Below are 16,328 nucleotides of genomic sequence, written 5' to 3'. Positions count from 1 at the left end.
ATAAACCTCCTTCGCCCGCGATTATTTCGCGTGTTTAACGATATCCATAGCATTACAGGGAGCATTCTTTCAATTTCAACAGACTTGACTTTATTTGCATGTAAATTTCTCTCTTTCTTTGTGCTGGGCGTGGACGATGGTCCCTTTTGTAGGCTGCAATGATTAATTTCTTATTGGATCAGAAAATCCAGGAATTTTGGATCGTTCAGCTATTATCTTCCACGTATAATGTCCATCCTTTTAAATGTCTTAAGCTGTCTATATTTGTTCTTAACAGGTAGCTTGAAAAGATAATTTCTGATTTCTTAATTTTTCTACCTTAATATTATTTATATGGAAGTCTTGCAAGAAAGGAAGACGTATATTATTTACTAAATCAACTATATATATAAATGATAAACTGAAATTTAAATATCTCTATAGGAACATTTCCAAAGATCATTTTCAAATCAACGTAACGTAGCAGCAACAGCCTCAAATCCCAACAGCCAACAAAAACTTCTCGCACACTAGAACAACAAGTGACTATCAAAAGTTGTCAACTAGCAAGCAAGTGCCAATAAGAAACTATCTATTCTGCAAAAATCTTTCTATGTATACACAACGATCAAGTCTAAACGAAACCAAGCCAACCGTCAGTTGTTTCGATCATCAAACTTCTCAGGAACCAGCAGAATTTTAAAAATACGATTCTAACAAACGAAAATATTCCAACGAGGTTAGGGGTCCATATGTACAACACGTGTGATTCTTATTCGAATTCATCTCTCATGTTTCTCGCGATTCTCGCAAATTACTTTTTACTAATTTTTGCATGGTCACCTCGCATGAATGCGAAATCGTGTTAATCGTTTTTACAACAACGGTTTAAACGAATTAACGCGTTTTATACGAAAGAAGTGTTCTATGACTTTTGAACGTGAGTGTAGCCGTTGATCTTCGTAAATAGGAAAAGAAGGATCGATTCGTGTTATTCTCTTTTCCCCGATAATTCATATAGCCGAATCGGCGAACCGACGACTTACGGTGTTGAGAATGGGCCGACATCGCTGTCAAGTCCCGATAACTAGCAGAAAGGACGAATCGATGAATTTCGTAACAGCGAATTTCCGCGGGCAAAGGGTGGCGCGGTGCTCTTGGGTGGCTGGGGGATGTACTCTGCGAGCAGAGTCGCTGCAAAAGGGGTGTGTAGGTGGTTCGTGAGTGAGGACGAAATCAATAGCGCCGTCGGGTTCATAGCGGCGCGCAGGAAGCGTCCTGTAGAAAAGGGACAAATGTAAATAAATTTAAATCAGACCGCTGCTCGCCCGCCTTCGAGAAACCAACGTCACGGATTCTACATCCTACCATACTCGTAATGTGTTCGCGTTTCAGGTTTCCATTCTGATTAGTTGATGTATTAACTGTTCTAAGATACTAGATAGACATAAACTCTTAATCAAAACTTAAGTTTATCGTATTATTAACCCAGATATGCCTGTCACCTTTTCAGAAGAGCGATTGTACCTGATCTGTAATCTTTAGTAATATTTACCGCTATATTCTTTTATTCGCAGAGATGGTGTATTAAATGAGTAATAGATCGTAATACGAAGACTTAGTAGTATCCGATTAAAAATGTCAATTATTTTGAAAAATACCATGTCTAGAATTCTAAAGTTAGACATCTCAATTAAAAATCTACTTTCATTCTCAAACTTCTATGAAAATCACCAACACACTCACGCTACATCCAATTCTCTCAAACATTCCTACACATATATTACTTACATCGTACAATGAGAGGAAGGGGAAACCTCGTCGTGGAATGTCAAAAATCTAGGAGTCTATTCCCATTGTCTAACCTAACTCCATCGTCTGGCGTCGATCTCGTAGGACAATCGTCATCGTCGCCATTACAAGGCCTCCTGTTCATTAATGCGCATCAGCGCCGATGAATCTGCTTTCTTTTGATCAGTCACTCCGTCTCGCTCACGGCTACCGCACCGGTCTACGCGTGCCATTACGCTGTCTCTGGTTTTCTTTGTTCGAGTTCTTGTCCGATTACGAGCGATTCGAAGCACCGAGTCGTCTCGGATAATCGAGAATCTACGAGTAACAGAGGGTGAGGTTAAGGAATCGAGAAAGGGGAAGAACGAGATAGAAAGAAGAGGAAGGAACGCGAATCCCTTCTATCATTGCTCCTCGTTCCTCCGGCAATTTCGACGACTAGCAGAGGGGTGCGTCTTCCTGTATTTTATGGGATGAACGAGGATTTACACAAGGACGCGTGTACGCGAGAATCTTCTTCGAGAAGAAGCCTCGAATCCAGAAACTGTTTGCGCTTAAGGTATCCAGATTTAGCGATCAGCTCAAGTACATCGAAGTAGCTTCGAACAGTGACTCATGAAAGTACTCGAACGCTTATGTGTAAAATTTTTTAAATTTATGAACTACATGTATTATATGAATTTCTTTAAAATGAGATGAATACCCATTGCAGTTACTGATGAAATTTTTAAATGTTTCATATAACGCATATAGTAACATAAATGTTAAGCAAAGGCTATTAATGTGTATATACAACATTTCAGTAATTAATAACATTTATTATCATGTATAAAATTCGTTCCGCAATTTTATTAAAAAGAAAACTGGTAAATGTCGAAGATTTTTAATGAGTATCAGATCTGATTCGGATTCCAATTTTTTGATCGTTAAATATTAAACGATTCGATCGAAATAAGCAACTTGCCGAAGAGAAATCATTTATTAGTGGATCGCGTGAAGTTAGTTGCCTGTTTTATCGCTCGTTTCTGCGCGTTTTCCTTTTCGACCATTTCACGCCTCATTAATCGAATCGATCGCAAAGTTGCACGCGATTTATTCATCCCCTTTTCGATTGTTGTTCCTCGTATTTTTGCTCCCTGTGCAGCCACCCTTCTGTCGCGTTTTTACCTTGCTCCTGCGTTCGTTTTTTTTCATTATTGGAAAGCAATTAGCGATCGTTATCGTTGTAGTATACAAATTTATCGAACCGACCAATGAGCTTAGATCTTATGATGTTTCATGCAATGACGAATTAATTTTGCATGATTGAATGTTGGTTAGATAATTATAGAATCTATATTGAGGATAGCTATTGCGAGGTTATAAACCAAAGACACTGAAAGATTAAATCGGCGAAATGTAGAGCAAAATTCAATTATAGGTTACAGTGAAACATGTTGGAATGTTTCGTAGATTATTTTCTTAATCAGAAGGTATCAATTTATTTTTTTGATTAACTATTACGAACTAGTACGATGTTTAATGAAAAATTTAATTTAAAACATAATGTTTCATCTAACCAGACGTTACTAATTATTTTGAAACTTCTATTAAATCCCATACTTCGATATTTTAAACTTATATTGTATGTACTATGAGAAACTTGAATCGTCCTTTTCTATCGATACTTACCTGTCACATAAAGCTTTTAAAAAATGTTATCCAAGAATTATCGTCGAACCTATTCGCCCGTTTCATGTAATAAAGCTTCCTACAACTTTTTAATTAGCTTTCGCGTTACATATATATTCTTCACTGTATTACCTTAGAAATTTCACAATTTAAATATAATATACATATATTTAATTCTTATTCTCTTTGAAATACATCCATCATTTCCAATTTAGAATATCACTTCAAACACGCTTCCACTGTCTTCAAACAAAAACCAGCCACAAGCACTCCGAAAAGTCCATCGAAATAAACGTGTTTCGTGTACTTTCTCATCTCCTAAAAAGCCCATCGAGTTCTTCATCGGATTTCACTCTGCGTGCGTCTTTAATGCATATACAATCACGCATGATACAATCACGTTACTTTTATCCCCTCCAGCGTAGATAATGTCAATTACTTTGCCTGAGTCTTTTGCAGTGCTGGAGCTCGCGTCTGATCCGATAATAGAAGTATTCTCGGTTTGATTTCGGGGTGGATAATGGTAAATGCATCTAGCTCTGTAAATTTGCGTGTTGGGGTGCGACGAGCCCCTGAATATCGCCTTGGAGGCAACAGTGAATTTCGGAATACGCACATTCGAGCCACTTAGATTCCGCGGTTGTTTCTCTGGAAACTGCTCGCCGCAGCGGGAGACGTAAAAAATGACGTTAAAGCGTTATTCATGAGTCGGCAAGAAAGAGGCACCCTCTCTCTTTTCGTACGACCACCACTGCTCTCTCCATTTCGCCCCCTCGCGCGGCTTTCCCCCTCGTTTTGCTCGTTTTCCTCGCAACGTAACAACTATCCGCTGACGCGATAATAAATTCCGCTCATTCGTCTCGGGGCTTTATTCCACGATATTATTTCGCCGCCTACCTCCTCCGTGCGCACGTTTTCTTTCCATCGTTATGATTATAGCCTGCCCCTGTCTAGCCTCGCTTCAACCTCGTTTCTTCTTTTTCTTTCCTTTCTTTCGACCGTTTTGCAAGATTCGATGGAAGCTGAATAGCGAGCTCTGTTTGTCGAGCAGAAACTGTGTTCCGAGTTGGGCTAGAGATGTTTAGAAACGGAACTTTAGATAGTTATCAGCTCTAAACGAAGATACTAGCTAGGCAATCTGTAACTCTATTGCAAAGTCAATTTTTGTGGGATGATGGATCGTGTGATGAATAAGAGATAATAAGTGCTTCCAATGGATTTTGCTATTTCGAATTGCGATTCTGGTTTGGACGTTAAATATTATTACGATCTTTTGTATCGTAAATGAAAATCGCGATTACTTACTGTGCTGAAGAAAAATAAATTTTCTATCGAAGTAACGGTGCTGATTGCTGAAACATCGTATTCGTGCGTACAACCTTTCGATTTGGTCAATCGTAAATGTAGACATACACTTCCATTTGCTATAAACCTTAGTAAGATTCTCAAGAACCAGACAATAATATTTCATTTATCAAATATGCATAGACAGTCATAGTTGGTAGAATTTTTTTCGGACAATTCAATACATCTAGGAAACGAAAGATAATACGAGTAGGGTTGCAAGAGGGTAGGTTTCATTTCTTTTTTTTTTTTTTTGGAGGGAAAAGCGTAAGCTAGATGTTCCGGGTCGTTGGAAAAAGTCGGAACGGGGCATTAGAATGGCTTTCCCTTCGCGGAGGTGGTCGAGTGGTGAAGAGTGAAAGGAGAGTGAGCAGCGAGAAAGGACTAGCCCCAGGGATTGCATAACCGTAGGCCTTCGCTGGTTCTACCCTCTTTTCACCGCCTCTGCTACTACGAAGAAAAGAGGATGAAAACTAAAAAGGCGAGGAAGAAAGGCGTAGATGAATAATCAAACACTCGGCTGGGCGCACTGCGACGAGTCTGGACGCTCATTCATCCGTGGCCTTAATTAGACTGTCTGCGGGAGAAATACAATTAATGATTGTCTCTGCCAAGCCTAATACAAACATTATCGCGTGGAATTTTGCGAACCTACGAAGAAAAATAGAGATAAAAATTGAAAGCATACGGGTTGTTTCAAACTCGAGGAGCACGAAGTACTTGTCAAATCAAACGAAAGGACCGTAACAGATGTGAGTCCAAATATTAGTACATCTATAAATTAGAACGTTATAAGATGTTTACATTACATATATGTTTCATAAGTTATCATTTGTGAAATATTGAATTGTAATATAAATTCATCCTGTCTCTATGTTTATTATATACAACGAATATACAGTTGCTCACGAAAATATTCGAACAATTGTAAAAACCTTTCGTGAACGTATTATGTGTCTTGTACAGAACGTTTTGAATTTTCATTAGCACTGTATCCAGTCTTCAGATGTTTTAGTCATCGGAATGACAATTCGTCAGAGTATGCTTTCACTGCGATCATATCCTTAAAACTTCGAAGTTAATGATATTTAGACTTAGATTTACTTAAATCTTTTTCTTATTCTGATAAGGTTCGACATTAAGTTTTTAAAACAGGGAGTATATGAATAGCGCCTTAGGCGTGGAAGACGAATATTCATTCATTTTCGCGCGGGATAATCGAGTGGAGTGTGAAAACGAAACCGGAGGTAGAGGGTTAGGCCCCCGGGGGGTGACGAGTCCCGGTGTGCTCGAACCCTCCTTCGTGCCGCTATTTCGCCGGCGAGTCGTAAAAAAATCACCAAACAACAAGCGTGCGCGAGTATGTTCTGCGTGGAGCCTCGTCATTTATTCAGACGGAGAACGAAGAGCTCAGGGAACGGGGATGTAATTCGTCTAAGAAGACAATCGGAGGGAAAAAATGAAAACGCGAAGGACTGCGTGGAACACGACAACGGCTCTGTCGTCTCTATCGCGTGGATGCGGTGAAAAGCGGCTGCATGTTTTTGGTTGGATGGATGTTTTGAAACGAGCATAAAGATACACGTGATATTTTTCTTGTCTAATTACATTTTTGGAAAAAGTGCTGAAATCTCCTGCAATTTTAGAATTCCAAATAAAAATTAATTTAACCATTAATAGTTGCATTATTAGTTTTATTTAGAAATAGATCAAAGTTCGCGATTAACTACCAGAATTTTTAATGAAATTTCTCAAAAATTCAAAGATTCTAAAACTTATTAAAGTTCCATTTCCACAATTCCAAAACTATTCATCCCCTTATTCCACCTCAATTCTTCTCAATCGCCGTTTAATCGCCCCACACGAAGCATCAACGAGAGGCGACGAGCTACGCAACATTTCTGTGCCAAATTCCCCAAACTTTGGTCTGTCGCAGCGTATAACCATAAAATATTACCCCTATATCCAAGGGGGTGCCAATTTACGCCGAGTTGGGAAAATATTATACACTTTCTACAAGTCGTTTCCGAAATGATCTGGCACGGCAGGCTAGTCATACAGAGTCTCGTTGGTGGTCGTAGATAATCTTGCACCATTTTCGTTTCACCCAACCCCAGTCTACCGCCTCTTCTCCCTTGTTACTCTTTTTCTACTTCTTTATTATAACGATAACGGCTTGACGTTGGACGCGTTAATATCAAGTATCGGCCGAAAGAGCCAAAAAAAGAGAAAGAGGGTAAAAAGTTTTATTGTTGAAAGTTTTATCATTAACTCGAACACTATGTTTGAACTTTCGAATTCTATTTGTGTTCACTATGAAAGCACTTAATAAAGACAATTTTGAAAACACAATTTGTTTCGTAAAATGAAAAGTGTTAGAGCTAAAGCCTTAAGTATACGATTTTCTACGGATTCCCATACCAACATTGACGAGAGAGGCTGTGGAAAATGGAGAAGAGCGAGGTTGAATGAGTAGTAGAAGGAGAAGCAGCTCCCAAGGGAGAAGCTCGTTGCTACGAGGGTTTGGAAGGGCAAAGTCTCGAGTACCAAAGTCTACCGCTTTCCAACGCTCGCGCCCTTAGCCCATGCAGCCCAATCTTTACAGCCCAACCCGCCTTTTCCCTTGATTCCACTGTTGAATTTTCACTAATTAATTCCTCAAACTTGCGCGTGCCTCGATCTATATTTATTAGGGGAGTGACGGCTTCTCTCGCAAACTGTCGAACGGCTGCTTATTAATCGACCGATAAACCCTGATGGCTCATATCAAATAACTTACCATTGGTGACTCGATGATTCTTGATGAAGTATACTGTTTATTCGATTTATTATCGATCGGACTTACCTGTAACAGAAAAAAATGAACATTTGGTTAGTTAGTCGTTCTTCTAACATAGTTCAAAAATATGAAATAACTGATACAGAAAATTCTTGCAAAAGTTTAAATACAGTTCACTCATAGTTTCTGTAAATATTCTATAATCTATATTGCTTTTAAGGAACAAAAATTCTGGGCATTGAGGCGTGAATCCTTTCACGGAGGCGCCAAATCGCTCTCACTGCGTCCGTTATTGCAGCTAAAACAATAATGTTCCGGATTTTTCCGGGGCACGCATTAAATTCGCCGATTACATCACTTAGGACGAATAAACTCCGCGTTGGACGCTGCAAATTACACGGTCAGGTCACCACTGAGAAAAAACGAGATTCCACGAAAGAAGAAGTGAGAAAGATAGGGAAAAAAGGAAAAGGAACGCAATTAAAGCGCCGGTCATTTGAGTCGATCGAAAGCCCATTTGACCGGTAGCGAAGCGTCGTTGAAAATTCCATTTTTCTCCCTCACGCTCTCTCTCTCTCTCTCTCTCTCTCTCTCTCTCTCTCTCTCTGTTGTTTCCCGCAGCGGTACACTTTGCAGTTTTCACGCGTTCAAAACAGGGAAAAAAGGAAGAAAGAGAGAGAGGAACGAGCCCAGGGAAATAGAAGGAGGTATATAGATGTATAGTATGGAGGTATATACGAAAAAGTGCGAGCACAGTTCGAATTACGTTACGCGTGGCATGGATGGAATAATTGAAAGGCATATCCTGTTGCCTGGGACAGCAAACGGCCGTGTCAAGCGCGAATTAAAAGGAGAAAATGTCCGCTGTGAAATCATCGTTCATCCTTGTGTGCGAAAGGATTGTAGTAATGCGATTGGTTTGATAAAAATGGAAAAATCGAACGAGCTGGGTAATATTATTGTTCCTTTGATCCATATTAACTATTAATATCAAATAAATTTCTCTTATAAAATTCTATAATCCCTTTTTTACCAGCCTTCTTTTTTTATTACGAATATCTTTATTTTATTACAAATTTCATTATCATATATTAGATTGTCCCAGAAGTTCCTTTTATAAGGAAGTAGTAGATGCACAACATTTTTTGTTTTATGTTATTTTATTGAATTATGTTTGATCCATTTTATTCTATTACTACAAAATGAATCATACATAAATCCATAAAATAATATAAAATAAAAAATGTTATGCATCTAATATTTTACTTATGAAACGAAAGAAACTTTTGGGGCAACTTAATATATAAAAATCTTTTACATAAATAAATTATAATTTTATTCGCACTAATAATGGGTTTACTAAAACTTTTCTTAATAAAAACTGAATGTGTTTTAAGAAAGCTACACTGCGAATAAACAAGTAATAAACAACAAACAATCAAACAAGTACAGAAAAATAAGTTTCAATAAATGTTTCAATTATTTCAATAAAAAGTCCAAAGTTTCAATAACACATTGTTAGAATCACAGTCCAACGAATCTTTTCATTCTTTCAACCATTAACTTCTCCATAGGCCTTTGTCATTATTTTATTTTCCTCTAACATTCTCGCGTCATCATTGTTCCTATTTTTGCATCGTTCGGCTGTCACGACGTTCTTGAACGTGGTACGCCGACGTTATCGTTGTTTCGAGGTGGTATTCTAATTAAAAAATTAACGTTAATTACGGGCACAACCGGTAACACGCATGACGGTGGTCGGAACGCGAAAAAAGGAAGCGTCGACGCGAAAAATCCAACGAATGCATTTTAATCAACGCATCGTCGCCGTTGTTCAGCACGTTTCCTCTTAACTTAGAGAAACTATCGAAGGGTGAAGAAACATTGAATCTCGCAGCAAGCCTTTGTCCACGAATTTTTTTCACGCAGACTTCTTTCTCGCAATTTCCACACCGCTGTTTTATTTAATTTACGCGCGATGTGTCTGAAATAATTTATGAAATCCCTAACGACCGTCTAGTCACTGTGAGTTAATATAAATCTTCCTTCTTGCAAAATGTAGGAAAAAGGAAAATTTCAATGTAAATTGTTTGATAATATTTGTTGCTTTATCTACTGTATTATGTTAATTTTAGAGTCAACAACAAATTGATTCTCTAAAATTTAATTCTACTTTCTTCAAATTTATTTCAATATCTTAAATTTAATTTAAATTTAATATAGAGATGCCTTCTCATTTTTTTGAAGCAGAAAATTGATAGTTCACTTACAATGAAACACGAAAGTCGATAAAGCCACTTTATGCAACTATATGACACTCATAATGTCAAATGTGTAAATGGTTTATATATAAATAGGAATGTAAATTTGTTATTGTCCATAAACGGAATAATTACTATGTTAGATTATATTAGATAATTGATATGTTAATGTAAATGTAAATTTAATCAACTGTGAAATCGTAAATTTGATCATACGCAATAGGAAAACAGATTGAATTTATTTTACGTCTCTCTGGACTTTATATTGTTACACACGAATCCCATAAGCAACAAAATACACGTACTATAAATCACCTATATGGTTACGATTTACTAAGTTTCAATTATTTAATAGGTATGATCAAGGGGAGAATTACACAAAACAAACACCCTATAACGCAACGCTATCAACATAATCAATGGAACCTATGATCCAACCATTGATGCAAATATAACCTATACAAATTTATATGATTTATATGTATATAGTCATTATAATTTATCTTTAATAGATATCAAATTTTAAAGGGGGAAATTTACAATATGTAACTTGTAGCTGTAGCTTGTAGTGTCAATTTATTTATATTATTAATTGATAAATTATTGTGCTGTTGAGACAAATTTCTATTTAAGTTCCATTTCTCGCAGCTATGGCCATGAAAATACTGATTTAAATGAAAATCCACAATAAATGAAATCATCGAATTCTTAACTATATTACATAATTTTCCAAACGAAATTATGTCTATGAATATTCACAAAAATAATCGCGCAGAATTCTCACTCTACATGTATCGTCCTCCGTAAACATTCGATCGTGGTAAACAGGCTCTCCGGAATAAAAGGAAAAGTGGAGGCGCTAGTACCATTTGTACTTCAAGGGTACACTCAACATCTTAACCCTGGCATTCTCGACACCGGTAATCCGATCTCAAGAAATATCCACGAAGAGAAGAGAGATCGATTCGTGGCACGGTTAACAGGGTTAACTATCTTCGATCAGTCGGTATTCGTTTTCAGAGACGAAGTTTCCGTGTTATAAACACTAGCTTACAAAAATATTCGAACATTTACCACGTGAGACATGTCCATATTGTACATGTTATGTAAAACATTTTGAAATTTCATCGGCATTGTTATGAAGCACGACAGTCATGATTTTATTGATCAAATTTTAAACCAACTTGAGAATGTACATAAAAAGCTGTAAGATCTATAGCAAACATATATATAGTAAAAAATTAGTATGTAGCATGAATAGTCATCCTAAACATATAATAAATGTTAAATCACACAGAATATCGAGGTTTATTTATGTAATGGGTAATTTACTAATTGTTTGTCTAAGCACTTTTCTGGCATCTCCTTATGGCTTCTATATATATTTTCAGATTTGTTTTACACTTTACCAATATAACCACGATAGTCGAGTCTCGTAACAGCGGCAATGAAATTTCGAAATAGTTCATGTGATACTATAATAATAAAAATAATCATAAAAGGTGTTTACAAGTGTTCGAATGCTTTATGATGGGATAAGATATTTTCTCGAATGTGTAAAGACTATGTAGATAGCTACATGTATATGTTAATTCTGAATCTCGTTGGAAAAAGACAGAGAGTACCTTGTCCCGAATTCAACATCTTCTCTTCCCTTTCTTTTTATCTTCAATACCACTTTGATTTAAATACGCAACCGCCGCGACTGGTTATCCAAGATAAATCTCTCTGGGAGTCCCCAGGAGAGGCGAAAAGGCCCGGAGCTTAATTGAGTATTTCTCCATTCTCTTGCTTCGTTCCCCCGTTCCACGGCCCGTCGACTTGATTAATTAGATTTTAATCTTTAACTGGTCGGATGATTCTAGCTCGCGTTCTACCTCGTAATAACTGCAATCCACGCGGCGATATTGTTTTACGACACCCTTTTGTCGCGATATTTCCACCCCCTCGAAGTCCCTTTTGAATCCAGATTTAAGGAGAGCGCCATTGATTCGTTAGTTCGTATTCTGCTTAATGCGACTTCTCTTTACGTCTGATCTTGTTAAATCTTGTCGTCGTTCCTGTCAATTAGGCAACATGCACGTTGCTTCCAGCTTCTTGTAGGCTTTAATCATTTGTGAGGTAATTGTCTGTTTTAGTCGCGAATTGTTAATATAGCGTGGTGATATACTTTTTAGCAAATGTTAATAACGATGGAAAGATTACTATTTCCAATGATACTGGAGATTTTTGTTGAATCAATTTCACGCACATTGGATGAGCGAGATTTTAGAAAAACTTTTCTTAATTTAGTTAACATCTCTCGACTAATCTTAATAAATCTTCACAGATGTCAAAATTATACGAAAACTGTTCTATTTATAGATGAAAATATTCAGTAAAAGAAAAATGTAGAAAAATGAGTGATAAATATAAAAATATCGCGTTAGGAATATTAATTTCAGTTAACGTGTTAGAGATACAATTTTTTCATCTTTTACAAACGAAACGCGACAGAGTGGAGGAGGAAATTAAGATTCTAGAAAAGTATGCGCGAACTAAAGGTGGTAAAGAAACGGAGGCCAAGGTGTGGAATGTACATGTGTATGGTGGTAAATGTTCTTAAGGGTGGTCAATTCGTTGAAAAAACAGCGTTTCACAGCGTACAGGAACAAAGGGGATTTAGAAAGTTTAGAGCGAATTCTAACAAAGAAGGTGAGAGGGTAAAGTTAAAACGACTAGTGTGACGATACCAAGTATATATCGTGAACGTTAAATATTTTTATTCGCGATGCTATGTAAAATTATAAAATACATATTGTCTGATAAAACCATATCGAATCAGTAGGTTAAAAACTGTTCACTCATTAACGTCTCTTTTAAATCTAATAAAATATTTTGCATTCGCATTTTTACATTCTCAAATTTCCTTTTAAACATTCGTAATCTAATCATGATCAATCCTGTATCCTAAGAATTAAGATTGATACATCGCTATTAGGATTGTAAAATGGCCAAAATAATTTAAGAAACAGCGTTTATATTTTCCTATAAATAGCATAAATTGTATAAATATAAATAGTATAAGTTCTCATAAATTGTATAAATTATATGGGTAACTCGACCTCAGAAATGAAACGTAAACGAAAATAGAAATTTCCCAAATAAAAGAGTTCATTCAACCCATCTGACAAATCTTTTGCATTTCGCGAATCTAAACAACGGCATGTTATCAAACGTCCACAACATAGACGTCAACCAGGCATCAAAAGAAACGTTCAATCCAGCCCGATGATAGATGGACCATCAATCTTGCTGGAAATGTGCATCAGGGTATCGCGAATTACGCGCGTCGCTCCGATGACTATGTAAACCTTTTAACGTGGCGCATCGGCTATCGGTTTCGGTGGAAAGCTGTAGGGGCCGTAACCGCGCCCAAAATCATTAGGGGATCGAAAACTGATTAAGGGGAGAGGAGTTACGGCCCGGATCGGCCGTATGAAAGAGTCACGGTGGTCCCTCATTGTCGAGCTAGCCTATTCATTTGCCGCATTATCTGCTCGGATCACGTGCGGTTGATACTCATCTATAATTTGCCGACTGGCATCGCTGATACCAGCGCTGCGCAGTGAAACCTCTCGGTGGTCTCTGTGCACGTCAACACCCGAAACACCCTTCGTCGCCCTTTCATTTCGTATATTTCGCTTCTCTCCCTTCGCCTACCCCTCTAGACGAAATTGAAAGAAAATATTACCGGGATAACTAGCTCCGTGGACTATGGCTGGCAACCTGGTTTTGAGTCTTTTGCCATAGTAGTACGGATGAAGCAAATGGAACCGTCTTTTTTGTTCAAAGGTCACAGAATTTTGATAACCATGGAATAAAAAGTCGGGTCCCGGTTTCCGAATCGCAATTTCGGAGATTAGGCTTTAACATGGTTAGCGTGAATAGGATTATCGGGAGAGAGTTGGATCGAGGATTTGGGAATGCGATGGGATTGGTGGTTTCGTAGAGATTGGGACATTTAATTGTTCCTTCTGATTGTATCTTTGGACAATTTTTCACTGTACGAATAATAAGGACACTAAACAGAGTCGTGATCGAATGTAAAGAAATGTGCACGCATAATAAATACGATCTAAAACAGATTTTATTTTCCATATAACGTATTGAATCTGCTTTTTCAAGTGAGTATTCTCCAACCGTCGAATTTGGAATTACCACGATTTCATCGAACGAGGTTCCCCAGTGGTACCAGCTTACAATTAGGCGGGTCCGCATAATCCTTCGAAATATCGAACACGACTAACAAAAAATGTTACCAGCATACCGAGGGTGCAGGATGCGTTTCGAAAGCAACCCTCGACATATGCGTACGTACGACCTCTCTGTTGAGTAATTGTTACGATTTATCAAAACGATATGTCAGGAGCATATTGAGGGCGGTCAGCTGTCGTAGCATAATCTTCGTAGGAACAGTAAGGGCTGCGACAGGATGGTTACGCGACACAAGAAAAATAAAAAATGATACATGCCTCTGGGCTAGGCGACCTTATCTCGAAATTTGCCCCTTTTCTCGTGCAACCACAGGGAAGATTTAATTATACAAAAATGAGACGCGACAAAAGCAGCGTCTAGACAAAGACGCTTATTTTGTCTGGCTGCTAACGTAAACGAGCGGCCACGGGAAAGAAGCGAAAATAATTTCGAATCTTTATGCGTTCGCCAGACGTCTCATCACTGTGGTTTTACTCTCCTTTCACTTTCCAATGTTTTACGTGTGTATTCTGGGCTAGAGTAGAAATATAGCGTTGTTAGTAACTCACATGATCGATTGATATTTCCAAAACTTATCAAATTAAAACGTATTTTAAGGATGCAACCGAAATTTTGCATTCCTGAAACACATATTACAACATAATCTAAAAATGCATACACGTAGCCGTCGACTTAGGTTTCATTTCAGAGAACTTCTATAAGTGTACTGTAAAATGTCCTTTTCGAAAGATGGACGTCGGATTTTAATGAAAATCCAGCAGAGGACAGCTTACGCGTAAAATCGAATCCCTCTAAATGAATTCGTTTCGTGTGTCCATCGCTGATTGTCGGAGGACACGGCGCGAACGCGAGAGATTCGATTAATTCGCCTTTTAATTCGTTCTCGTTACGGGAATTACCCGGGTCCGCGATCTGAAAGAGCCAGATCACTGGTGTGCACGCCAAGTTAAAAAGGAAATAGGGAGGAACGCGGAGAGGGTTGCATGGTAGACTTTCAGGGGCGAATCAAAAGAGAAAACGGAGAGAAGGGATGGTCAAGGGTTTGTCAAAGCAACCGGTCATCGCTCGTTCCTCCTATCAGCTGGCTATCGTTCCAGTGTACATTCAGGGACTAAGGCAAAATGTATTCGAGTGGCTCTATAACCACCTTGGGAATACTCACTCTCTCTGGCGAGGACGTATGTAACGCGTATTCTCTACATACTATGTATGCCTTTGTGCACGTGTGTATGTGTGTGGATTCGATACGTAATTTCGATACGTGTGCACGAGTACAGAGAAAGTTACACGACATGATCGGTCTGTACGAATTGCAGCTACGTGACGCGTGTACGATGCACGCTCGACTCGTCCCTCGAAATTTGCGTTGAAAGGGAACCCGAAGAGAGGGCCAGACGAACTATCGTGCCGCGTTTCGATTGCAGATTGGCCAATTTTTCGTCCCGATGCGATCCGGGAATAGCAAAACGGTGAAATGATCGATGGGAGTTTGCGTGCCTTTGTGTATTATGCCAGCCTTTCGGAAGCCAATCTGATTAATCCCAATTTTACACAATAGGATTCATGGATACATAATTTAGTACTGTAAGTCTAAGAAAACGAGGAACTTATTTACAGGAATTTATTTGTAACAAGTTCCAAGATCAATTTTGAAAAATTATGTTTGTAATCATCATTTTGGAGTTGATCAGTATGGCTTCTGGGTGACGCATATTTAATTTCCGAGATTTTTACATCTCAAGATATTTTTCGTTTGAACTAAAGAAAAGGGATCTTCAGTATCCCCAGAAAATATTTTGTACAAAATTAAAAGCAGAAATCTCAAGATCTTTCTTTATTTTCCTCAAACACGTTATACTTTTATATATAGTACATTCTACTTTGAATAGAACATATTTTTACATATTCCGTGCATTCTGTATAATTTTACACTTTCAAATTTTCCTATATAAATGTATAAATATTTATAATCTAATAATACAAAATGACATCATAATCTCGGGAGTTAAACGAAAGAATATAATTAAGAAGAATTAATACACACGTTATTGCAATGAGATCGACCTGGCACTGCGTTGTAGCGTTCAACCATTAGTTGTATTTTATTAATAGACTCACGTAAGCGATTTCATGGCAGGAGCTAATAGCGAAATAGCGAAGTGAAGCTACTCGAATTATGATTAGAGTACTTATATGTGCATACATACGTTTATATTCAAGCTACGTCTGTAATGACGTGAATATTT

The 16,328-nt window shown here is 37.8% G+C and overlaps 1 protein-coding gene across 9 annotated transcripts in view; it reads right to left on the bottom strand.

Moving 5' to 3' along the window:
- Positions 1–16,328, bottom strand: part of LOC126917584 (teneurin-m) — a 652,557-nt gene that overhangs the window by 200,439 nt on the left and 435,790 nt on the right. The window contains exon 2 of one of the 9 annotated variants that reach the window (XM_050724611.1): positions 7,565–7,630. The exons of the other annotated variants lie outside the window; for them this stretch is intronic. Within the exon in view, the coding sequence (XP_050580568.1) occupies positions 7,565–7,567 (3 nt within the window). The 5' untranslated portion in view covers positions 7,568–7,630. The remainder of the gene's footprint in view (positions 1–7,564; positions 7,631–16,328) is intronic. 9 annotated transcript variants of the gene reach the window in all.

Source organism: Bombus affinis, chromosome 6, assembly GCF_024516045.1.
Source record: "Bombus affinis isolate iyBomAffi1 chromosome 6, iyBomAffi1.2, whole genome shotgun sequence".
In the NCBI taxonomy this organism is placed as follows: domain Eukaryota; kingdom Metazoa; phylum Arthropoda; class Insecta; order Hymenoptera; family Apidae; genus Bombus; species Bombus affinis.
Note: the sequence above shows the minus strand (reverse complement) of the source record. Positions and strands in the feature narration are given on the sequence as shown.